Genomic DNA, 24649 nt, shown 5'->3' with positions numbered 1-24649 from the left:
CGAATCATCTCCGTCCAGCGGACGGCTTCCTGCAGCTCCATCAGTCGCTCTTTGTACTGGTTGCGCTCCATCAGTACACGTGCCATCTCAATCCGTGTAAACCTGCGCCGCTGCGTCATGGTCCCGTCGTCCTGCAGCGAGGACGTATACTATAACGTTCACACACACACATGCGAAGAAAAAAAAAACACGACACACAAGCAGGAGGGTTTGGTTAGTGTTAGAAGCAAAGCGTGTACGGTAATAGAGTAGGTTAAAGATTAATGTACTGATGAGGCTGAATGTTAAGCAGCAGATTTGGGGGAAATATTGATGTAACTACATGGTGAGGCTGTGCTTATACATGTTAATTAGCATATTTAAACTAAATAACAGATTAACTTAATGATACACTATATGGCCAAAAGTATGTCGACACGTCTCCTTATTACTGAGTTCAGGTGTTTCAGCTACACCCATTGCTACTCCAACTTTTTAGGCAAGACCCCAAGTTTGGTTAGGTGTCCACATACTTTTGACCTTTTATGGTGTATAATTAGTGAAGTAAATAGTAATTTTGGCTTGTTAGGGGCTCTTACATCCTCTCCTCCTTCATCCTTGGAGTCCTGAGATGCTCCAAGTGCTTCTGCTCTTAGCCTGAGAAAGTAAGAAAAAGAGGATTGGAGTCATTAGATACATAACTGCAAGGAACTCATAGCAATAGACATAGAAGGATAGTTTTATAGATTCTTTAAGTATATTTATATGAGGTCCTTTAAAGAAATCAGACAGGGCCTACTTAGTAATAAAACATTAATATCCTGCTAGACATCCAAACTGGGTTCATTTGTGGCCTGCAACATCTGCACTTGTACATTATATGCCTATTATCCTTACATACACTGCTCCAAAAAAAATAAGAAAACACTCAAATCACACGGCAGATCTTGATGAACACAAGATTCAAGTTGAAAATCTTTACTGAGTACTTTGTTGAGAACAAAGTGACGTAACAATGGTTGATGGAAACCAAAATTATCCATCAACTGAGGCCTGGATTCAAAATCACACCAAAAATCAAAGTAAAAATTGAAATCACTGGCTGATCCAATCTGCATGAATTTTATCAGTAGTGTGTATAGCCCTTACATGCCTGTATGCACTCCTGAGAACGTCTAGGCATGTTCCTGTAGAGTCGGCAGATAGTGTCCTGAGGGATCTCCTCCCTGATCTGGATCAGGGCATCAGTGAGCTCTTGTTAAACTGTGATGATCAACTGTTGTCATAATTTTTTGAGCAGTATATTAATGCATGTACACAGCAAGCAAGGATAATATGATGTCGGCCCACCCTTTGCAGCTATAACAGCTTCAACTCTTCTGGGTGGGCTTTCCACAAGCTTTCTCCACTGCTCTAGAGTCCAGTGGCGGTGTGCTTTACACCACTGCATCCGACACTTTGCATTGCTCTTGGATGCAGCTGCTCAGCCATGGAAACCCATTCCATGAAGCTCTCTACACACTGTTCTTGAGCTAATCTGAAGGCCACATGAAGTTTGGAGGTCTGTAGCGATCGACTCTGCAGAAAGTTGGCGACCTCTGCGCACTATGCGCCTCAGCATCCGCTAACCCAGCTGTCATTTTACGTGGCTACCACTTCGTAGCTGAGTTGCTGTCGTTCCCAATCGCTTCCACTTTGTTATAATACCCCTGACAGTTGACTGGAATATTTAGTAGAGAGGAAATTTCACGACTGGACTTGTTGCACAGGTGGCATCCTATCACGGTACCATGCTGGAATTCACTGAGCTCCTGAGAGCGACCCATTCTTTCACTAATGTTTGTAGAAGCAGTCTGCATGCCTAGGTGCTTGGTTTTATACACCTGTGGCCATGAAGTGATTGGAACACCTGAATTCAATTATTTGGATGGGTGAGTAAATACTTTTGGCAATATAGTGTATGAGTGGTGCTTTAAAACTGCTAATAATGAATTGATTATTGAATAAAAATACCTTTTCAGTTCCTCCTCTAGCTCCTTTACTCTGGAGTCCACTTTGTTCTTGGACTGTTTAACCGCATCCAGTTCCTCTTTCAGAACCTCCTGCTCTCCCGACAGCTCGTCCACTTTTGCAATTAGGTCGTTCTTTACAATGTTCAGAGCATTCCTGTCAAATACATTTAGGACTGTGGTTGAATTTCAGATTTAGTATTTTAATAAATCATAACACACATGAGGTAAATAGTTTTCTTTAACACGCAAAGAATGAAGGTAACAGTTATTATAATTCCAGTGTTGTTGTAATGGTTTGAAATTGCTTTTTGCCACATATAATACATCAGTATGGTGTTTGCCAAAGGTCTGCTAAGGTGCTATGGGGTATGAGATTGGTGAAAAAAAAATCTACTGACAGCCATAGTCTACAAAGACATGATTTGCTATGTCTGAGGATTGGTGCCCTGTATACCTGTCCAGTATTCCTTGCACCCAGTGTTTCCCAAGGAACCAGAAACACAACAACCCTAAACAGGATAAAGCGGTTGATGAAAATGACATTTTAAAATAAAAGCCTTGGTAAAAGGTTGTGACACGTGTCTTTTTGACCAATCTATTAAATGGGCTGACTGTAGGTTTGATAAAGCATTGATTTATACAGCAGTGGATGAGCTTTGGAATGTCAGCAGCAATCCGAGTTGTGGTTGTATCTAATTAAACCGAAACTGTAGCAGCATGCCATCCTGACAGTTGGCATCGCCCAAGGTACAGAATTTGCACTGCTGCAAAATCTAAAACTGCTACCTCAACAGATTAAAATAAGCAGATAGCATCAGCCAACTGTGTGAAGTGGAATCTTTCTGCAACATTTTTCATTAATATTTCATTACAGAAGAGATAGATAAATGTAGATGCACATAAGACATTTACAAAGTGTTGTGAATTCTTACTTGGTCTCCAGGAGCTGTTTGTTCTCTGTGAGTAGATTCTCCACCTCTTTTCCCATCCCTGCGAGATACAAATGGTCACCACTGGTACAGACTTCAATGACAGCTGAAACAGCTTCATATTAGCTTTTATAAAGGGTGTTTTTCTAATCAATTTCTCCAATTAACCATAGGACAGTATGACTCTGGTATGTTTGTATTTATTTTGTATTTTATATATGTATTTTCTCCCAATCTGGTTGCGTCCAATTACCAAGGAGGGCCGTATGTAACACATGCCCCAACCTCTTCTATTCTGCTAAATGATATGATTCATAATAATAGAAATTAGTCATTCAAAATCTCAGTGCAGGCGGCATCGACCAGCTGCAATTGCTGCTGCAATGAGGAATCCATTCAGCCCTCCCACCCTCAGACACAGCCACTCATGTCTGTGTAGCCCCATTGGCTTGAGAGCTCAAGCAGTGTTGCCAGATTGGGGCGGTTTTCCGCCAAAGTGGGTGGATTTTGATGGAAATTGGCGGGAAAAAACATGCTTTGACGGGTGGACAAAATTTGGGCTGGTTTGTAATCATTTTGGTGGCTTAAACTATAAATAAAAAACTATTGCTTTCTAAAGCAGCTGGAATATAAATAGGCCTACCTTTTCCCACCACGTCCAACCCGTTTGATTGACAGGTTATTCTTTCCAGTACAAAAGACACCGTTGCCACACCCATCAATACAGTGATTCATATGTTAGACGGCATAGGCTCAAGGACGGATTAAGGATAGTCTGGGCCCCTGGGCAGACCACTGTAATCTGGCAACCCTGAGCTCAAGATCTCAGCAGTGGTGGGCTAGCGTGTCAGATTGATGCACCACCAGAGCATGCGTTTACTGGCATGTATAACAGGAGAAAATTAATTCTATTGATGGGATATACAACTGATGTCAAAAGTTTACATACACTTAAATGAGACATGGCAGTCTTGGGGTTCAACTCATCAAAAGTCATTTTTCTCTGTATGGAAAATCTCTTTGTCCAAAAACCTATTTAAACTTAATTATACAATAGAATACTATATGTTTACTGTGTTTTTTGTTTGCTTTTTTATTATGACGAAATCTAATGGGTCAAAAATATGCATTCAGCACGCCAAGTCTTTGGTAACATTTGGTTACTCATTTCTTTTTACCTCAATCAACTGCATTTGACCGATATTAACAAGATTCGGGCACAATTGTGGTTAAATCTTTGACACTCTACTTACAAAATTGATTGAGTTTACCCTTTTTTTTTTGGCACAGACCTATTTTGTCAGTACAGTACAAATATAGCAAGGGAATCCAAAAGCTTTAGTCTTATTTAATCACAATGGTTTGAGCTGACTATGATGGTTTGATACTAAAAACATTAAGATAACATTTATTCTTTATTGTTCCATCCACATTATGTAATTCTTCATCTTAGTCATGTTTATTTTTATTTATGTTTATGGCATTTAGCAGACATTTTCTTTTCCAAAGTTACTTTGGAAATTGTGGCTGAATGCAAGCAATTGAGGGTTAAGGGCCTTCTTAAGAGACCCAACAGTAGCATCTGACTACTAGTCCAACAAACTACAATTTTCTGCTTCAAACATCCTTTTGGTCATTGTGGCTTTATCTTTATGACACCTGTCCTATGCCTTATGGTTCTTTTATTACAGCTGACATATTTTAACATATTATCTTGTTTTCCTGACATTGTTCCATGTATTTTGTACATACTGACAATAGTTAATACAGATGATAACCTAAAGTTGCTGAGAACCCTCCTGGCTTTTACAAATTGGTGGATCACTTTCTATTTTTCATTTTATTATAAACATAAACATATTCAAGTACTGTTGTGTTTCAGTCACAGAGATAAAACAGTTGCATGAATGATTGAAATCCCAGAACTGCCAAGACATACATTTGCTTGTGTATGTAAACTTTTGACATTATCTGTAGGCTGGTTTAGTGTTAAGTAAAACTTAAAAAAGCTTTTTTTTTTTTTATAATATTATTACATTATTATAGTAAATTATATAAAGTCAAACACTGAAACAAGTGTGTGTATACATATACAGTCCATACCCCAATTCATCGCTGTCGTAAATTAGCTTAATCTCACACTGAAAAAAAAATTAAACTAAAATAAGAATCTTAAGAAAAAATTTACAAATAATTATTTTCAGCAAAACATCATGTTACACAATTATTGGCACCCCTGCATTTAATACTTTAAGTGTACAACCTCACCTAAAATAAAACAGCGGGTACTACTATAACATCTTATAAAGGTGGTCCAGAGTCCTCTGTTGTGCACACTTCTTTTTAGCTCACACCCCAGGTTTTCTATGAGGCTTAGATCAAGAAACCATAGCAGAATCTTGTTTTTAAACTTACTAAACCATTTTAGAGTTTATTTGGACATATGTTTTGGATCACTGTATGATCAGGATTGACAGATTTTAATTAAAATGGCCTAGTACAGTAGACCCTTGAGTTACGAACAGTTTACCATACGAACATTCTGGGTTACGAACGATCTTTTTGAACTTAACGTACGAACAAATTTCAGATTACGAACCGAAATTCGCGAAACACGTGACATCACGAACAAGTTGACTCCAACCGTCTCTCTCTCTCTCTCTCTCTCTCTCTCTCTCTCTCTCTATATATATATATATATATATATATATACATATATTCCGGTGTTTTCTTTATATTTTGTAAAATTCTATATTAAAATGTCCCCAGAGAATGTGCAGAGAAAGTTTTTTTGCAGTAGTTGTCACTGTGTATCAGACAGAGGGGACATTGAGCAAGAGAGAAGAAGGAAGTTATTCTTTCGTGAAATTACACCTACAAAATACAACACTATTGAAATAAAGAAGGAAATAATAGAGAAATATGAGAGTTATTGTTGTTTCTGGTAGATACAATGTATTATAGTGTATGGTACAGCACACGTACTGTACTGAAATGTGATGTGTGTTTATGTACAGTACAGTACTACTGTGTGTTGTTCATTATTGTTTATTACAGGAATGTCTATTCTATAATTTAGGATTTAAGATCAAATATACTTGTATTTATAACAAAAAATACCATTTAAGACAGAAAGGTTAGGTAAGGGGGGGGGGGGGGGGGGGGGGGGTTGGAAGGTCTGGCACAGATTAACTCTGTTTACATTATTTCTTATGGGAAAAATAGGTTTAACTAACGAACATTTTGACTTAAGAACAGCCCTTCGGAACCAAATAAATTCGTAAGTCAAGGGTCCACTGTATTTCATTGAGTCCACGATTCCATATAATTTACCAGGGCCTTTGGAAGTTATGGATTATATGAAGTCATGGATTACTGTTTGAAAGTAAATACACACTAAACAGCTTTAAAAAAAAAAAGTAATATGGACATGGAGAAAATGCTTTAGTTTACTTTTTAAGATTTTTTTCTAGGGGTGACACATGGTACATGCAGTTTTGTGAAAAATAATTCACAAGATAAATTACTGACATATTATTATCTGAATAAATGTACCTTAATTTTTCAGTGTAAAATTAAGCTTAGTCAACCACTTTTACTCATCCTCATCAGGGTTTCCAATAACTGTGCTGGGGACTGTATATATACAAAAAATAATTAAAGGAATGTATGTTTATATCAGTTAACCCCTTGAGGTCCTTAGAAAGTTCTTTGTAGAGTCATAAAATGATTTTTGTCTCCAATATTTTACATATGGTACAGAATTAATCCACTTTTTATGAAATAATCACTATACTATTGTAATGCCACGTGTTATTGGCAGTGATTAATTCATCCTCAAAGGGTTAAAAAATAAATTGACTTTAGTATTGACATAAAATATAATACAAAGCTGGCCATTCAGAAGCACAGCACCAAGCAGCCTGGGCTAACAAAAAAAGCCATAGCAGAAGCACTGCAGGAAGTCACAGATTAGTCAGGAAAAAGAATATGTGGACCACAGAAAAAAACATACACACGGAGGAATCTTGAGGGACAGAGCCTTACCAAAGAAATCATCCCGCACTGAGAGAGCAATGAAAAACAGTGCAGAAGAGCAGGATTATGAGAACAGAGATAAAAAAGATTTAAGAATAAGAAAGTAATCAAAAGAAAGAGAAAATTTAACACATCAAAAAAGAAGTAAAAGAATATAAGAAAGAAAAAAGAGAAACTGGTAAGCATGTGTTAGTATACACTGATCAGCCATAACATTTAAACCACCTCCTTGTTTCCACACTCATTGTCCATTTTATCAGCTCCACATACCATATAGAAGCACTTTGTGGTTCTACAATTACTGACTGTAGTCCATCTGTTTCTCTGCATGCTTTGTTAGCCCCCTTTCATGCTGTTCTTCAATGGTCAGGACTCTCCCAGGACCACTACAGAGCAGGTATTATTTAGGTGGTGGATCATTCTCAGCACTGTTAGTGTGTGTTGTGCTGGTATGAGTGGATAAGACACAGCAGTGCTGCTGGAGTTTTTAAACACCTCACTGTCACCGCTGGACTGAGAACAGTCCACCATCCTAAAACATCCAGCCAACAGCGCCTCGTCGGCAGCGTCCTGTGACCTTTGATGAAGGTCTAGAAGATGACCAACTCAAACAGCAGCAATAGATGAGCGACCGTCTCTGACTTTACATCTACAAGGTGGACCAACTAGGTAGGAGGGTCTAATAGAGTGGACAGTAAGTGGACACGGTATTTAAAAACTCCAGCAGCGCTGCTGTGTCTGATCCACTCATACCAGCACAACACACACTAACACACCAGTGCTGCTCTGTGGTGGTCCTGTGGGGGACCTGACCATTTAAGAACAGGACGAAAGCAGGCTAAAAAAGTATGTAGAGAAACAGATTGACTACAGACAGTAATTGTAGAACTACAAAGTGCTTCTATATGGTAAGTGGAGCTGATAAAATGGACAGTGAGTGTAGAAACAAGGAGATTTTAATGTTATGGCTGATCAGTGTATAGTTCTGGATTGCACTATAATGGAAGGAAGAAATCTGTATACATTGAATATTTTATTACACTGTTTTGTTAAGTGTGTGTTTAACAGGTGATAAATCACCCCACTGGATATCTTATGTAATCTAGTGTAATCTAATGTAATTTAGTTAGGAGCACTTTATATGTACTATGACAGTGTGTGGATGTAAAAGAGAATAAAATTAAAAAAGAAATGAAAAAAAACAACCAATCAGTGATGAAATACACACCTGAGAACTCTCCTATGGTCATGGCCAGAAGAAGCAACACAGGAAGGAAGCACAGAGAGGGGTCAAGGATCAGTGAGTGAGACAGCCAATCAAATAAAAGCGCCACCTTGACACTGAGATAAACAAATGAGATGAAGTTCTGCCTTCACAGTAAATAAACTCAAATGGAAACGCCCCAGTGTATAGCCAATTTCAGACAGGACTGTTTTTAGATGATATTGTTAGCCGAGAATCTCTGATTTCAGTCCTGTCTGAATGTAAAAGCAGCTGTAGGTTTACATACAGTTTCATACAGTATTAAAAGAAGTAAACACAACCTCTGCATTAAACTACTTAGCAAATTTATATCTGCAAATGGCAACAGCCAATGGTGACCGTAAAATACAAAACTGTAAAATAATAATAATAAAAATAATAATACTTAATGAACAGTAAGTGTGGCATGGGAAAAGTTTAAGCACTTTTGGAAACAAGTAATCTGGACAGATAAAGTAAACATGGAACTATTTGGTCACAATCACAAAATATATGAGGGTTCTTCAAAAAGTTTCTGCACTTTTTAAACTCTATTTTTTAAGAATTTCAAACACAAATTACATCACTTTTTTATATAGTCACCTTTCGATGCATTATTACCGGTGTCGTACCAACTTATTTTTTAATGCATTTTCTCCCTTTTTTCTCCCCCTTTAGCGCGTCCAATTGCCCAATTTGCATCACGCATCCTCTCTGCCTCTGCCGATCCCTGCCCTGACCGAGGAGATCGAAGCTAACCCACATCCCCTCCGACACATGAGCAGCAAGCCGTATGCATCTTGCCACCCACACATTGTCGAGTGTTGCGCCACCTAGCGTTGCGTGAGGAGAGACACACCCTAGAAGCACTCCTTCCTCATCTCCGTGTAGGCGCCTCTAATCAGCCAGCAGAGGTCGTGACTGAGAGAGACCCACTTCCGACCTTAGTCCCGCCCATCTGAACAACAGGCCAATCGTTGTTCATACAGCCGCTCAGCCTCGGCCGGTAAGGCAGAGCTGATATTCAGTACGACGTACTCGAGATCCAGCTCCGGTTGCAGCGTGTGTTTTTACCGCTTCGCCACCTGAGCGGCCTCGTACCAACTTCATAATGCCATCAGCAAAAAGTGTTTTTGGTTGAGCACGGCGTAGCCACTGATGCACCTCTACTTTCACATCATCATCACATGAAAATCTTCTTCCCCTTAAAGCTTCTTTGAGAGTACAAAAAGGTGGAAATCAGATGCTATAAGCTCTCTCTCAGTCTCTCAGACACAACCAATCACTACTCCAACCAAAATATAAAAGTGTGGAAACTTTTTGAAGATCACTCGTATGTTTGGAAATACAAAGAAGCAGCATTTGCTAAAATTGTTATCCAAAAAAGGTGCTTCTATTATAATTATGGGATTATGTGTATTATGTGTGGCAGCCTGTGGTACAGAACCATGGATGTGTTGACAGAAAATTGATTTGTCTAAATATCAAGAAGTTCTGGAAGCAAACGTGACAAGCTAAAAAAGCTTGCCTCTATAACAGAACAATGATACAATACAATATTTCAAAATCCACAATGAACTCATTAAAAAATACAAACTGGAGCTTTTGGACGGCCCTCACAGTCCCCCGACTTATACATAAATATTACTGAAAATCTTTAATAGATTTTTAAAAAGACAACCCATGCATGCAAAAATAGCACAGGACCAGAAGCACCCTGCATGAACAAACTGGAAAAATAAAAACCAAAATAAAACACTTCTAGCTTGGCTACAAAAAGCATTTACAACCTATAATATCAGTAGGTGTAGCTATAAATGGGTGGATCTGAGTAGTAAATCAGTAGGGTCTCCAATCTTTTGCACCCACAAGAATACAAAGACTTTTTTCGAATAGGATGCTCGGTTGGTGCAATGGTCTAATGTGCTACCACAGAGAAGCATAGAGTGGTGTTCTTTAATGTTAATATTACCAATAACTTTAAAATAGTTTGCTGCAAAGGTTGTGTTTATTTCTTGTCACTTTAAAACAACAAAATATTTATTTTGGCAAGTGATGCTCAAACATTTTTACCAAACTGAATTGTAATATTTATGAAATATCTTAACTTATTTAAATTTTAAAAATAATTACAATAGAGCAACAACAAAGCATCACCCAAGCTAAGCCAAATAAATGATTTCCTTTTTTATGACACTTAAGACGCTTCATGCATCATACATGCAAGATATGGGGCGCAGATATATCAGCAGTGTGGATACCAAACCAAAAATCAAGCTGTTTAAAATGCAAACAGGGGCTGCGACATACAGTATCACCTGATGGTTCATGCTACATTACAGAACAAAAGTTATAAAAGATCATAAATACAGGTCATAAACAAATCACCTGAATTTATGTCGATATTAATTAATAGTAACGTTTCGTTAATAAGAAGCAACGTGAGCTTACCGAGCAGCTCTGCCCCAGCGTCAACATCACCAATGATGTCAGACTTGGCATCTTTGATCTCGTGGTAGAGCGAGTCTGTGTTGATACCAAATGCCTCATTCACTATGCCCTGAGACGGACTAAAACAAATAACAACAGTAAGGAATTGTTTGAATGACCCTGATATTGACCAAATTTGGGTGGTGGATCATTCTCAGCTGATTGGTGACACTGACATGGTAGTGTGTGTTAGTGTGGTAGAGTGTATCCAACACAACAGCATTAGTAAAGTGTACACTTGCTCAAGACTTGGCTTGTTTTATTAGGTTTGAGTTATTTTGCATGCAATTTATTTTTAAAAACTGTGGACGTGCCTACACTCCATTTCGATGCTATTTACAGCCACGACCAATGGCTTTTCCCAGACGCCAGAACTCATTAAATGAATGGCGGCCATGCAAGACTAGGTCAGTGGTGGCCCCATGGTGCCTCCTTTTCAGTAGTGGTCAGAATAGGCTGATGAATTAACCATAGTAACAGATAGACTAGAGTTATTTGTTGTGGACCTGCTGGACCTCGAGCAGTATGCATTGCAGATTTTTGTATTCAAAGTTCATCCCATTGGTCGTGCTTTAACAGTGTAGGCTCACTGTCTTTACAAGTCCAAAATTCCTTTAGTTTTGGTAATCAGTTTTTGTACCTTCTGCTGTACAACCAATACTGTGGTTAAATAATTACACTAACAACTCAAAAAAGTCTTTGAGTGAACCACCCCCAGTTAAACCAGCCCACATGTTTACGTTTGAATTTCTTTCTAAAAAATTGCCATTACTAGTTTAATTTAATTCCTCTGGACTTATTTATTCATTTTTTTATTTTTATCAACTGTTCTATCCTGGTTAGGGTCACGGCAGGTTCTGTTTTACAAGGAAACACTAGGCGCAAGCCAGGAACACTATGGACAGGGTGCCAATCTAATAGATGTGACTAGATTGGGAGAAAAATTGGTGGAACTGCATTTAAAAAGGCAGTTATTAAAGTTAACTAACTAACATTTGATTTATTGGTTTATTCATTTAAATTTCATGGATTTGGGGAGTGTGCCGATGCCTCATTTTTTATAGCTAGTTATAGCCAACTTCTTGCTATGACTTTACTATACTAGAAACCTTACGCGACCATTTTAAAAAAAATGCATTTTCCTCCCGATTTTCCTCTTGATTTAGCGCACTCAAATTTGTCTTCCGCTGCTGAGATACCAGATTGCATGCAAGGAGAGCACGTCGCTGTACACGCCTCTTCCGACACAATTACAGCACTCCTCTTCTCGCCCCTGCATTCTGCACAGGCGTCTCTTCCGCCAATCAGGGTCCTTACACAGCATATGAAGACCCACCCACCCACACATAATCCGGCCCCCACCCTGCAGGCGGCCAATTAGTATCTGCTGCAGGCACTGCCAATTATGCCCACCAGATGGCACCCAGCCGACCGGTGGTAACACCGAGTTTCAAACCCAGGAGTTTAGAAACTCGGTGCTGGTGTGCAAGCGGAATATCCCAATTGTTGACATAACAAACTCCGACCTCACATTTGTAGGCTACTAGCTTCCTCTTCTTTTCATGGATACTCATCGTCATTGATGCAAGTACTGGTCTGACTGGTCTGGGTACAAACACAACACAATATTACGGTACCAAAACCTACCCTTAATGCAAAATGTCATTCTTCTAGAGTGGATATGTGAGTGAATGAATTACAAGCTATGACAATTGGGTGTTGTTAAAAAAAAAACCTGAATTATAAACTACTGTATATACACACATCATTTATGTACTGTAGCCAAACTTAAAACAAACATAATTAATATCAGGCGCATCAGCAATCTCTTATTCTATCCCACAACTGCTGAGATCCAGGTTCAGATCTCAACTGTGCTATCAGCCAGCCAGGTATGTACACAGACATGACTGGCTATGTGTCAACCGAAGCCTTGCTATGGACTGGTGCCTTGTCCAGGGTATCCCTGCCCTGCGTGCAGTGTTTCTCAGTAAACTAGACCTGCCATGACCATGACCAAGATAAAGTGGTGGATGGAAATGAAATGCATATTCACTGGAAAGCTTATACACCTGTTCCCTCCTCCATAGATGCGAGGATCCATGCACATGTCTAACTCTGGTGTAGAATCTATGATCTCCTGAAACTCTGGCCATTCATCACTGCTTCCCATACCTACACACACACACACACACACACACACACACACACACACAAAGGGGTTATCACAGATCATGTGACCTTATTTTCATGAGCACATTTGCATTATTCAAAACAATAGCAAACACTTGCTTATAAAATTCAGTATGTGACCAGTGCTGCCACAACAGTCGATTTCCGAGTGTTAGAAGCAAAACTTAGTGTATTTAATTTGTTTGGAACTATTGGAACGATTGCACTGACTGTATATAAGGGCATTTTCAGTCCAGTAGCTGTTTTAAAGCCATTGCCTTATACTTATAAGGGTCAGTATACTTTTCCCTAATTAAAATTGTGTATTGTCTTGAAATTTGACCTCTGTGTCACCGCACATATATACTGCAGTGAAACAGGAAGACGTGGATTACTGCTTGAACGTTCCTAGATTCTCATGTCCCACTTTCTCACCAATGCTGACGTTCCTGGTCTCCTGGGACACCTGCACCTCCATATTCCGGCTGAGCCTCTTAGCATTTTTGCGGCTTCGTCCCCGGCACATGTTGTACTCCCCGGGGGGAACCTCGTTGAGAGGGGTGACTGTCGCTGAGGGAACAGATGAGGTGGGGGTGTTCGATTTGCTCCCTGTGCTGCTGGGCGTGGCCACGACCGAGTCTGACTCTGAGCCATCCTCCTTAATTGAAAAAACACATCAGACATAGTTTAATATCCACTATCCACTATCTTATTATGTAACAAAGCTTAGAATAGGCATCAGGTGACCAAACAGACATAGTTGACATCAAAAATACAGTCTTTGACCATCAAGGCAACATCATAGCAACACATTAGCAGCTTACATTGCTCAAAGTCACATAGACAAAAAGGAAGTATGGAGTTTTCCATTCTGTTCCTTTTCTAAATACACTAAAGAAAGTAGTATTCTTAGGTAGTGGTCATAGGTTTACTCTGGACCCCTTTTGGAATATGTCGGGGATCTAATATATATTAAACACTATCCATTTTTTTTATTATTAAATGTTATTATTGAATATTAATTCATTTATTTATTGTCTGTTTTATCCCTTTTGTCCTATGAAGGGTAGCAGTAAGTACAATTCACCAGGCGAGGTAGGAAACACCCTGGACATGTCGCCAGTTCATCACAGGACATAAACCAATATAACATGGCGGCACCCTCTATCTAGCACACTCCTCTGTTCGAAACTCGGTGTTGCCACTGGGCGGCTGGGCCTGCAGCAGATACTAATTGGCCACCGGATCTGCAGGGTGGGGACCGGACTATGTGTGGGTGGGTCTTCATATGCTGTGTAAGGACCCTGATTGGCGGAAGAGACGCCTGTGCAGAATGCAGGGGCGAGAAGAGGAGGGCGGTACACGTGTCGGAAGAGGCGTGTACAGTGACGTGCTCTCCTTGGATGCAATCTGGTATCTCTCAGCAGCGGAAGACAAAAATTGAGTGGAGAAAGGGCATTAAAAAAAATAATTAAATTAAATAAAAAATAATGTGGCTGTCAACAACAAGGTCCCAGAGAACTAGGTTCAAATCCTGCCTCACTTTGGGTGTTTTTGTTCTATTTATTTATGCATTTTACCATGCATGCACTTTTTCTCCCGATTTAGCATAGCCAATTAGTCTTCCGCTGCTGGGCATCTTGATTGCATTTGAGCAAGGCATATTTGCCTGCTCCACGCCCCTTCGGACGCATGCACAGTCCTCGATCCCTTCTTTTTTTGCTTGTGCTTTGGTGGATTTCGCACATGAGGCTTTTCCACTTATAAACAGGCACCTTGGTCCTCGTAACCAGGGTCCTTACCCACCCAGCACCCATCGGTGGCCAATTTTGTCTGCTGCAGGCACTGCCAATTGTGCCCGCTAGATGGCGGCTAGCTGACCGGTAGCAGACCAGGGTGTTCAGAATCTCGGTGATGGTGTCTTAGTGGAATATCCAGCTGCACCACCTGGGCACCTTCACTTTGTTTTTTGTGTTTGCTGGTATTCGCATAGAATGCAGTGTTTCTGCTGCTGTGGTACAGTCCCCTGTCCCTTTAATGGCTGCTATTTTGGTTTGGTTTTATATTGTATTTCTTAAGTTTAATCAGTTCAGTTATTATTTTCCCATTTTTATATTTTATTTATGCATTTTCTCCCCTTTTTCTCCCTTTTTAGCGCGTCCAATTGCCCGATTGCATCATGCTTCCTCTCCACCAATGCCGATCCCCGCTCTGATTGAGGAGAACGAAGCTAACCCACGCCCCCTCCGACACTTGGGCATGCATCTTATCACCTACACTTTGACGAGTGCAGTGCAGCTCAGCACTGTGTACGGAGAGACACACCCTGACAGCACTCTTTTCTCATCTCTGTGCAGGCGCCATCAATCAGCCAGCAGAGGTCGTAATTGCATTAGTTATGAGAGAGAGACCCTGGGTTACACGCTGGTGCCTCCATCGCAGGGCCCTCACCATAAAAAAAATGTGTAGCTATAGTTTGAATTTGATGGGAAATCTGTTATTTACTTTTGTGCTTTTACAGTTAGCAAGCTTGCTAAAAATTGGTTGGCAAGTGCAACAAACGGAGAATAAGATGAACGTGATTGCTAGACTGCTATTAAGTATTTTGCATGTTTATAGATGTGAATTTGTATTTTCTGCCTGTCCTTGTGTATTTAAACACCTCCATACGTGTTTTAGCAAGCCAGAAGCAGAAACAAGAGAACAAAAGTCACCACATACAGTAAAAAAAGCGAAAGTGCACAACCAATTTCATTAAGCTCGAAGCTAACGGCACAAAATAAACACCATGTACCCCTGCAGGCCTGCTGGTGTCTGATACGTCAAATATAAATCACAATGGCCAAATCGTTTTCCATTTTAAAAACATAGTGTTTTCCGGTGACACGAGCAGATGTGAGGGAGTAGGGCTGACACAACGTCAATGTCATCGTGATGACTCCTCGTGCAGCCGCGGCACAGGGGCGCGGTCTATCTGTCGCACCTGAAAGCCAGGGGCGTAGACGGCTCGACCAAGATCGCTGGCATGCCAGGCGTCTGTCGATGTCGTTCTAACCCCCCCGTGACCCCCACGTACCATAGCATCTCCGGTGGAATAGAGGCTCAGTGATGGGGGTCGTTCCGCTTTACTAAGGACAAAGAGGGAGATAAACAGAGCAAACAGAAGATCAAAATATGGAAAGGTCAAGAGAGAGAGAGAGAAAACTGACAGGCATAAAGTCTGGCATAAACAAACACAGAATTAATAAAAGGAGAACACTAACCACTTACCTTTCTTGTACTGAGAAAAATAAAGGGGAAAAGGGTCCATAATTATGGTTAAGTTAGCAGTTTAGTCATAACTTTTTTGTAAACTCTTCTGTTATACACCGAACAGCCATAACATTAAAACAACCTCTTTGTTTCTACACTCACTGTCCATTTAATCAGCTCCACTTACCACATAGAAGCACTTCAAGTTCTACAATTACTGACCGTAGTCCATCTGTTTCTCTGCATGCTTTGTTAGCTCCCTTTCATGCTCTTCTTCAATGGTCAGGACCCCCACAGGACCACTACAGAGTAGGTATTATTTAGGTGGTGGATCATTCTCAGCACTGCAGTTACAATGACAAGGTGGTGGTGTGTTAGTGTGTGTTGTGCTGGTACGAGTGGATTAGACACTGTCCACTCTATTCGACACTCCTACCTAGTTGGTCCACCTTGTAGATGTAAAGTCAGAGACGATCGCTCATCTATTGCTGCTGTTTGAGTTGGTCATCTTCTAGACCTTCATCGGTGGTCACAGGACGCTGCCCACGGGGCGCTGTTGGCTGGATGTTTTTGGTTGGTGGACTATTCTCAGTCTAGCAGTGACAGTGAGGTGTTTAAAAACTCCATCAGCGCTGCTGTGTCTTATCCACTCATACCAGCACAACACACACTATCATACCACCACCATGTCATTGTCACTGTAGTGCTTCTATATGGTTAGTGGAGTTGATAAAATGGACAGTGAGTGTAGAAACAAGGAGGTGGTCATAATGTTATGGCTGATTGGTGTATATTTAACGGGTTACAAGCTTGCCAAAACATTATAAACCATGGTTCCATGGTCCAGGTTCATGTTTCAGTACAGTGAAACATGTCAAAATGATTGCAAGTGATAATGACACACATTACTGATGCAGAACATAGACAATAGGTAAAAATGTTAAAAGGAAAGTATTCCTTAAGAACAGACAGAAGCAAGAATTAACCTACTATGGACACAGGAGCATGAAGACAAAAACACACACTTAGGAGAAAGAGGTAGAAGATTGATGTATTTATTTATTATCATGTCCAGTTCCGGATTGCAATTCCTCTGGTACTTCCTTAGATACATGTGTAGTCATTGGACACTTTTTTTACCTGCTAGTGGCAAATTCTTACAAAGAGCCATATTGTGTATGGAGAGTCACTCTATACCCTTTGTAAATTATCCACCACTCATGCAGGAGCATCGACCAGCCGGCATCTGCAGCAGCAGGCACTGCTCGGGCACGTCCAACTCTGCCAGTTAGACACCAGGCTAGATCGTTTGCTCACTTAAGATTCAAACTTCAGAGCTCAAAGAGGTGGACTATTGCATTAGATGGCTTCATATAGGGTGAATTGAATGGAATTGATAAAAAGGGATTTATCCATACATTAACAGGACTTAAATTAGTTCGGGGGGGGGGGTTAAAAGCAGAGTGTGTCACACTCTCAGAGAGGAAAAAGTTGTGGGGCATTTTACCTTTTCCTCCAGGTGTTGCGATGACTGAGAAAACAAACACAGCACACAGAAAGAGTGGCAGAGCGAGAGAGATGATGATTAGCACATATACACACCTACACAAACGTACATGTACCTACACACAACATAACACCATGCATTTTTCTTCCATTTTCTCCCAATTTAGTGTAGTCAACTTGTCTTCCACTGCTGGGGATCCCCGATTTTTTGCAGTCAAGGTGGGTATATTGCTGCTCACGCCTCCTCCGACCCTCGTTCCCTTAACGGAACCCTTTTCCACCCATGCACTCTGCACAAGCTCCTCTATCCATCCGCCAATCAGGATCCTTACACAGTGTTTGAAGACCCCACTCACATAGTCCGGTCATCCCTCCCTGTAGGCACTGCCAATTATGCCCGCTAGATGGCGCCCAGTCGACCAGTGGCGACGCCGAGTTTCGAACCGAGGAGTTCAGAATCTCGGCGCTGGAGTGCTAGCGGAATATCCCGCTGCGCCATCTGGGTGCCTCACATCATGCATTTCAATACTGATCAATATACAGGGAGATTCACTCGAAAGAGGCCGCAAATATTCTGTAATATTCGAACACACCAGGATGCCCCTGCGTCGGAGCGATGAGGTAGGTGCCAGACAGACTTCTCATCAGGATGGTGGTGTACAGTATTGAGCAGTGTCTTAATGATGCAAACCTATTGGGTCACCAATTCGTTTAAGCAATGTCAAAATGAATTTAGGAAGAAATATGTTATTCATACATACTCTCAAAGACTGTTATTCAGAAGATGGTCGGGAAACTGGACTGAACATGTTCAGGAACATGGAGCGCCACGTTGAAATGTGTCTGGCAGAAACCAGAGATCACTAGCGTATTTATCCTAACAGGAGTTACACCAGAATATTTGGGGCTGCTCAGGTGGCGCAGCAGTAAAATACGCTAGCACACCAGAGCTGGGATTTCGTATACATCGTATCGAATCTCAGCTCTGCCATCTGGCTGGGCTGGGCGGCTACAGGGTGGAATGTGCCGGACCAGGGTTCCTCATAACTGGTGCAATTACGACCTCTGGTGGCTGATTGATGACGCTTGGCAGAGTTGAGGAATAATGCTGATCAGGGTGTGGCTCTCCGTACACAAGGCTGATCCGCATATGAACTCGCCTTGTGCAGGTGAAAAGACGCAGTTGGTACTGCACACGTGTCGGAGGGGGTGTGTGTCAGTTGCGAAGCTCCTCAGTCAGCAGTGGAGGGTTGTATCGGTATTATGGTAATTGGATACGACTAGATTAGGGGAGAAAATTTGAATATTCAGGGCTGCTTTCGAGTGAATCTTCCTGTATAAACAAATGAGAAAGAATAGCTTAAGCAGAACAGTACTGATAAATACAGTTTTGAAATTTCAGCGGTAGTGTCTGGGGCTAGAGTGCTTTACGACCACATCCAGATAAAAAATAAAAAAGGTTGTGTCAGGAAGAGCATCTGGCGTAGCATCTGGCCAGATCAGGTGTATGGACCAGAATGATCTGCTGTGGTGGTTATTCAAAACTAAATTTGATAAGTCTGGTGTGGCCTCCACAGATTCCTGATCTCAAGCCCACTGAACACCTTCGGGTAAAGTGAAAAATCATGAGCCGGGCCTTGACGCTCAACATTAGTGCATTTTTTACTAAATGGGCACCAGTTCTCATATATAAACTCCCAAATATCATGTGGTTTGGAAAGAAATGTGCAATAGGTTAATGATCTGATGTCCACACACACTCACGTTCTTCCACTGCCGGTGGTATCTGACTGGTTGCTTCCTGTTTGTTGCAATTTGGTTCGTTCAATGTGCTCAACATAGGTCTGAATCATCTGAAAAAGAAACATAACATGATATACAGTCATGTGAAAAAGTTAGGACACCCCATGAAAACATTTTTGAACATATTTAAACATATTTGAACATTTGAGCTTCATTTGAACAGTACTGAGAGATGGAGCTTATATAACTAAACAAAAAAAATGTTAAAAATTACTTTTAAACACAAGCTGTCAAATGTAATGAACAAAAATGGACATTTATTGTGAGGAAAAAGTTAGGACACCCCCACATTTATTACTACTTAAAATGTCTAAAATTAGAATCAGGTGCACCACATCAGCTGCAATGATTAGCCCATCGTTAGAGGAGATTGGAGTTTTATTCAAACCTCAGACATTAGTTTGGTTTGCTCTTGATTGTTGAAGTGAGTGTTATCACCATGGTGAGATCTAAAGAGCTCTCTTAGGCCTTCAGAAAGAAGGTTGTAGATGCATATGAGTCTGGGAAGGGATTTACAATGATCTCAAAACAATTAGAAATCAGCCGTTCCACTGTCCGGAAAATAATTTACAAGAGGTGAACATTTAAAACAACTGCCAACATGGTCAGGTCAGGCAATCCTAACAAGTTCAGCCCAAGAGCAGACCGCAAGATGTGTCATCACGGGACCTACAGGTAGCTCTTGCCACAGTTGATGTCAAGGTACATGCATCTACCATCAGAAAGAGACTGCACATGTTTGATTTTCATGGGAGGTGTGCAAGGAGGAAACCCTTGCTTAAGGAAAATGTAAGACCATCTGTCCAAAAACTGAATCTGAAGCAGAGGTGGACCTTGCAACATGACAACGACCCAAAACATTCCAGTAAATCCACCAAGGAATGGCTTAAAAGAAAGAAATGGAGAGTTCTGGAATGGCCAAGTCAAAGCCCGGATCTGTGTGTGTGTGTCAGTGAATGGGTAAGTATGTCTGTAACAGCAAGAAAAACAGTCATGATTTCACCTCTGTGTGCCGCTGGTGAAGAGCGTTGTACTCCTTCTTCATTTCTGACTCACGTTCTTCCAAACGAGTGACTACACACAAAAAAACAAACCACCATCATATAAAAGCTGGGATTTTTTGGTATCACTGTTTTACATCTTACCAGTCACCATGCCATATTCTTTAATCACAATATAATAGAACTGTTTAAAAGGTAAGTTAAAATAAGTTTCTCTCTGCCGTGTATGTGCTTCACTTCTGACTAGTCATATGACCAATTCGCCTCATTGGTGGCGTTTGAAAAGATTAGCACCAAACTAGGTCAAAGTTTAATCAGATTAAAGCTGTAAAAACAGATCGACAAAGCGGTGAATCTGACAACTGCACAATGGTGGGCACTGCCCAACTCCACAGTAAAACAATGGTACAGCGAGCACAAAACGGTTTTGTAGCAGTACAGAATTAACTTGTTTTGATGAACAGTTCTTACTGACGACTTATTGTCAAACTATTCCTGAACCTAAGTGGTGAAAACCATTACAGAGGCACATGGAATTCTCAAAACTTTCTTGAATCTTTTGATGACATTATGTACCGTATAGAGTGCAAAATACCTAATATGCTTCCAGTGGCTTGTTAAGGACTGTTGTTTTTAACCTGGTGGATAATTTGCTAAGACATTTTTTGTGGCAAGGCTCAACCCAAGTAAATACCCCCTTAACTATTTAATTAGGTAGTTAGATGACACAGCAATACATTGCGCTAGCCCTCCACCACTGGGATCCAAAATATAAATCCCCAGTGGTGCTGTCGGCTGACTGGCTACATCTGAAAAGGGGATGTGTCCTGTCTGGGGTGTGTTACTGCATTGTACCAAGTCTTGTGAATCATGTGACCAAACATAAATGATGATAACTTAATCAACCAGTTCACCAAATGGAATGGGTTAGCCAGTTTAGTTAAATAAACACAGCCAGGCTATATTATAGCCAGTTCTATAAAAATAAATTAATTATGTATCATAGTAATAATGGATAATTTGCTGAGACAATTTTTTGTGGCAAGGCTCCACCCATCCTATAAGCAATTTAAAGATTATTAATTAATGTAATTAATTAATTATTATTTTTTTATTATTAATTAATTATATAACAATGAATAAAAATAATTATTATTTAATTTTTTTAAATAATTAATTATTACAAAACCAATTATTTTACTCGTCTTGAAACCTACCATCCAAATCAAGCCAAAATTTTTTTTTTACAGAGAGACAGACTATGCCACAGATCAGCTAAGTCATGTGAACTATTCACATTAAATAATAGAACATGTTTAGTTTGAGTCATTGTAGTATGTATTACAATAATAAAAAAAAACATGACAAATATACCATTATAAGCAATCCACAAGAAAAAAATGACCCTCTCACAGCAGTATATGTATTGGTTTATTTATATGCCTACAGTTTATGCATGCATTTCTGCTCCTGTGTATCTGTGTGTATTGACTCACTCTGGTCAACATAGTTTTTGGTCTTCAGTTCCTGTTGTTTTCCATGCAGTTCCAAAGACTCCAATTGTGTCTGGAGATCCTTCTTCTCTGCTTCCAAAGCATCCTCAAACTCTATGAATTTCTGGTAGAAGAAACAAGCAATTTAGAAACACTGGAATTGAATCTATTATATACAACATATGTACTGTACAGTATAGCCAATGCTTCACACACACCTGAAAACAACATGAACTCTATATGATCAAAAGTATGTGAACACCTGACCTTGTTAGATTTCTTATTCAAAATCTATGAGCATTAATACATTGTTATATAACAGTTATAACATTTTCCATTCTCTGAAGGCCTCTCATGAGATTTTGGACTGTGTCTGTGGGATTGTTTTGCCTGTTTAGACCAAAAGTGACCAAAGACTGCCTGATTGGGCTCTCAATTGTTGTAGTTCAGTTCCAGTTTGCTTTGTGCACAGGGGTACAGTCATGCTGGAATAGAAAAAAATGATCTTAGCACAAGATACAGAGCAGTAAGCTTAAAAATAAGTGTGCATTTGAGCAAGAGATATATGAGCTGCTGATCTAAGCATTATGGCCGTGTGTGTGCCATAGCAAAAATTACAGAGAGAAGGAGCCAGAGAAAAAGGATGGCAAGAGAAAGGGACCATGTTTCATCATCAGCCTTGCGTACTAACATTGTGAAATTAAAGAAGAGACTAAAGGTCAAAAGAAGAGGGAAGAGCAACATACAGATGTCCACACATAAAATGCTGGAATATGCTGAAGCATTTCTCAAAAAAGTGGGACACTTTTTCCTTCAGGGAAGTAAAACAACAGAAATACAGTTCTGGTAAACATTATTGGCACCCTTGATCGTTTAGTATAAATATGTCTGAGGAAATAATTGGCCGTTTTTGTAGCCGTCTCTGAGCTTTTTGCACCTGTCTGCTGGTTTATTCTTCCACTGCAATTCCCTCAAGCTCTTAAATGTTTGCAAGGTTCGGTTTTCCAAATGCAGATTTCAGTTTTCTCCAAATCTGGACTAATTTTTTCCCTCTTAATCATTAATGTGTACCTTCGAGTGTGTTCTTTGAGTCATTATGCTGCTGTAGGACTTACTTTGTTCGACTCAAACCTAGTACAACGTTTCTAAAATCCGTCTTTAAATCCCCAAAGCCTCACACATTCAATACTTCACATTCCATCTAAATCTGCTGATTAACCTAAATTAACCCCTCTGGGTAGCACAAACACTAAATGCCAAAAACCAGCATTTAATACAATAACTATTTTCTACACTCTATAAACTGTTCACAGATTACAAAAATTAACAGATATGCTGCTTCAACCAGCTAAACGTCATGCACAAGAGGAACTGATTATATATATATTTTTATAGCCTGGTCAGTGTTGCATCAGGTACAGTTTTTATTCCGAAATTACTGGGTGCAATGCAGTAACACACCCTAGGTTGGAGGCCAATCCCCCCTCAAACAAAGGCAACAGAGTCTGTATGTAGACGCCCAATGTGGACTAGTGCAATTTAATGCTTCACCATCCAAGCACCTTTAGAGGAATTCATGTTAAATTATGTCATATTAATTGACTTACTTATTGTGTATTATGTTCTTTTGTTTCTATTGGGTCAAAAATGTACACACAGAACATACATACGTAATATTTTGCTCTATATTGCTTAGCTCTTCAACCTTGATCAGTTAGATCATCCACAAACCTCCTGCATAACTCAGATTGGTTCTTTGACTTATATATTTGACAGAATTGATACAGTTAAACCAAATTTGTTGCTTTCTGGGCAAACTTTACTTTCTTAGTACAGTAGGATAAAGCGTTCAGGAAAGAAAAACTTCTAATTTAGCCATTCCAACACCAATGCATAGAATTACAGTTGGGGTTTTGTACCAAGCTTGGGAGGAGACCGCTGTTCCTTGAACTTGTTGCCAGTTGTTTGGACAGATGATTTTAGGAACCTGGGCTTGCTTATAAATGAATTGAAGGATGCAGGTTTGAATCTCGGCTTTGCTGTGCAGCCACTGTTGGGCCCTTGAGCAAGGCTCTTGACCCTCTCTGCTCCAGGGTCAGTGTGCAGTGTGTACTGAACGTGTGTATACGTATATATGACAAATAAAGGCACTCCATCTGCCCTAGATTATTATTATTATTATTATTATTATTACTATTAAGATCTGTTCAGGGCGGCACGGTGGCTCGGTGAGTAGCACAGTCACCTCAAAGCAAGAAGGTCCTGGGTTCGATCCCCAGGCGGGGCAGTCCGGGTCTCCCCGTGTCTGCGTGGGTTTCCTCCGGGAGTTTCCTCCCACAGTCCAAAAACATGCAGTCAGGTTAATTGGAGACACTGAATTGCCCTATAGATGAATGTGTGTGTCTGCCCTGCGATGGACTGGTGCCCCGTCCAGGGTGTTACTGTGTGCCTTGCGCCTATTGAAAAGCTGGGATAGGCTCCAGCACCGCGTGTGGAGTGAATGGGATCTGTTCAGTGCTTTTTTAGACTTACCCACTTTAATTCTTCAGTCTACAGTCTTAAAAATCATATTGATATGGCTCAACAAAGTGACTTACAGTTAAGTGGAACTGACTTGTCGATCTCCACCTCCATGCCCCATCTGCCGGCCATAGCCATCTGTGTTTGGGTGTTTAGAAAAGCATAACTGATTCTCTTCTCTGAGTTCAAGGGATGGAATTTCTGTCTCCAA

The 24649-nt window shown here is 40.3% G+C and overlaps 1 protein-coding gene across 11 annotated transcripts in view; it reads right to left on the bottom strand.

Moving 5' to 3' along the window:
* Nucleotides 1-24649, bottom strand: part of mapk8ip3 (mitogen-activated protein kinase 8 interacting protein 3) — a 56893-nt gene that overhangs the window by 23328 nt on the left and 8916 nt on the right. For 3 of the 11 annotated variants that reach the window (XM_063018521.1, XM_063018525.1, XM_063018524.1), the window contains exons 2-13: nucleotides 21922-22042; nucleotides 20428-20498; nucleotides 19386-19474; nucleotides 17623-17646; nucleotides 15847-15991; nucleotides 13299-13521; nucleotides 12764-12866; nucleotides 10653-10771; nucleotides 2924-2981; nucleotides 1993-2145; nucleotides 579-636; nucleotides 1-149 (exon numbers count right to left, since the gene is read on the bottom strand). In XM_063018521.1, the coding sequence (XP_062874591.1) occupies nucleotides 1-149; nucleotides 579-636; nucleotides 1993-2145; nucleotides 2924-2981; nucleotides 10653-10771; nucleotides 12764-12866; nucleotides 13299-13521; nucleotides 15847-15991; nucleotides 17623-17646; nucleotides 19386-19474; nucleotides 20428-20498; nucleotides 21922-22042 (1313 nt within the window). The remainder of the gene's footprint in view (nucleotides 150-578; nucleotides 637-1992; nucleotides 2146-2923; nucleotides 2982-10652; nucleotides 10772-12763; nucleotides 12867-13298; nucleotides 13522-15846; nucleotides 15992-17622; nucleotides 17647-19385; nucleotides 19475-20427; nucleotides 20499-21921; nucleotides 22043-24649) is intronic. The other 8 variants (XM_063018522.1, XM_063018526.1, XM_063018527.1 and 5 more) reach the window with 5 other exon arrangements.

The sequence above is a fragment of the Trichomycterus rosablanca genome, chromosome 22 (assembly GCF_030014385.1).
Source record: "Trichomycterus rosablanca isolate fTriRos1 chromosome 22, fTriRos1.hap1, whole genome shotgun sequence".
NCBI classification, from domain to species: Eukaryota; Metazoa; Chordata; class Actinopteri; order Siluriformes; family Trichomycteridae; genus Trichomycterus; species Trichomycterus rosablanca.
Note: the sequence above shows the minus strand (reverse complement) of the source record. Positions and strands in the feature narration are given on the sequence as shown.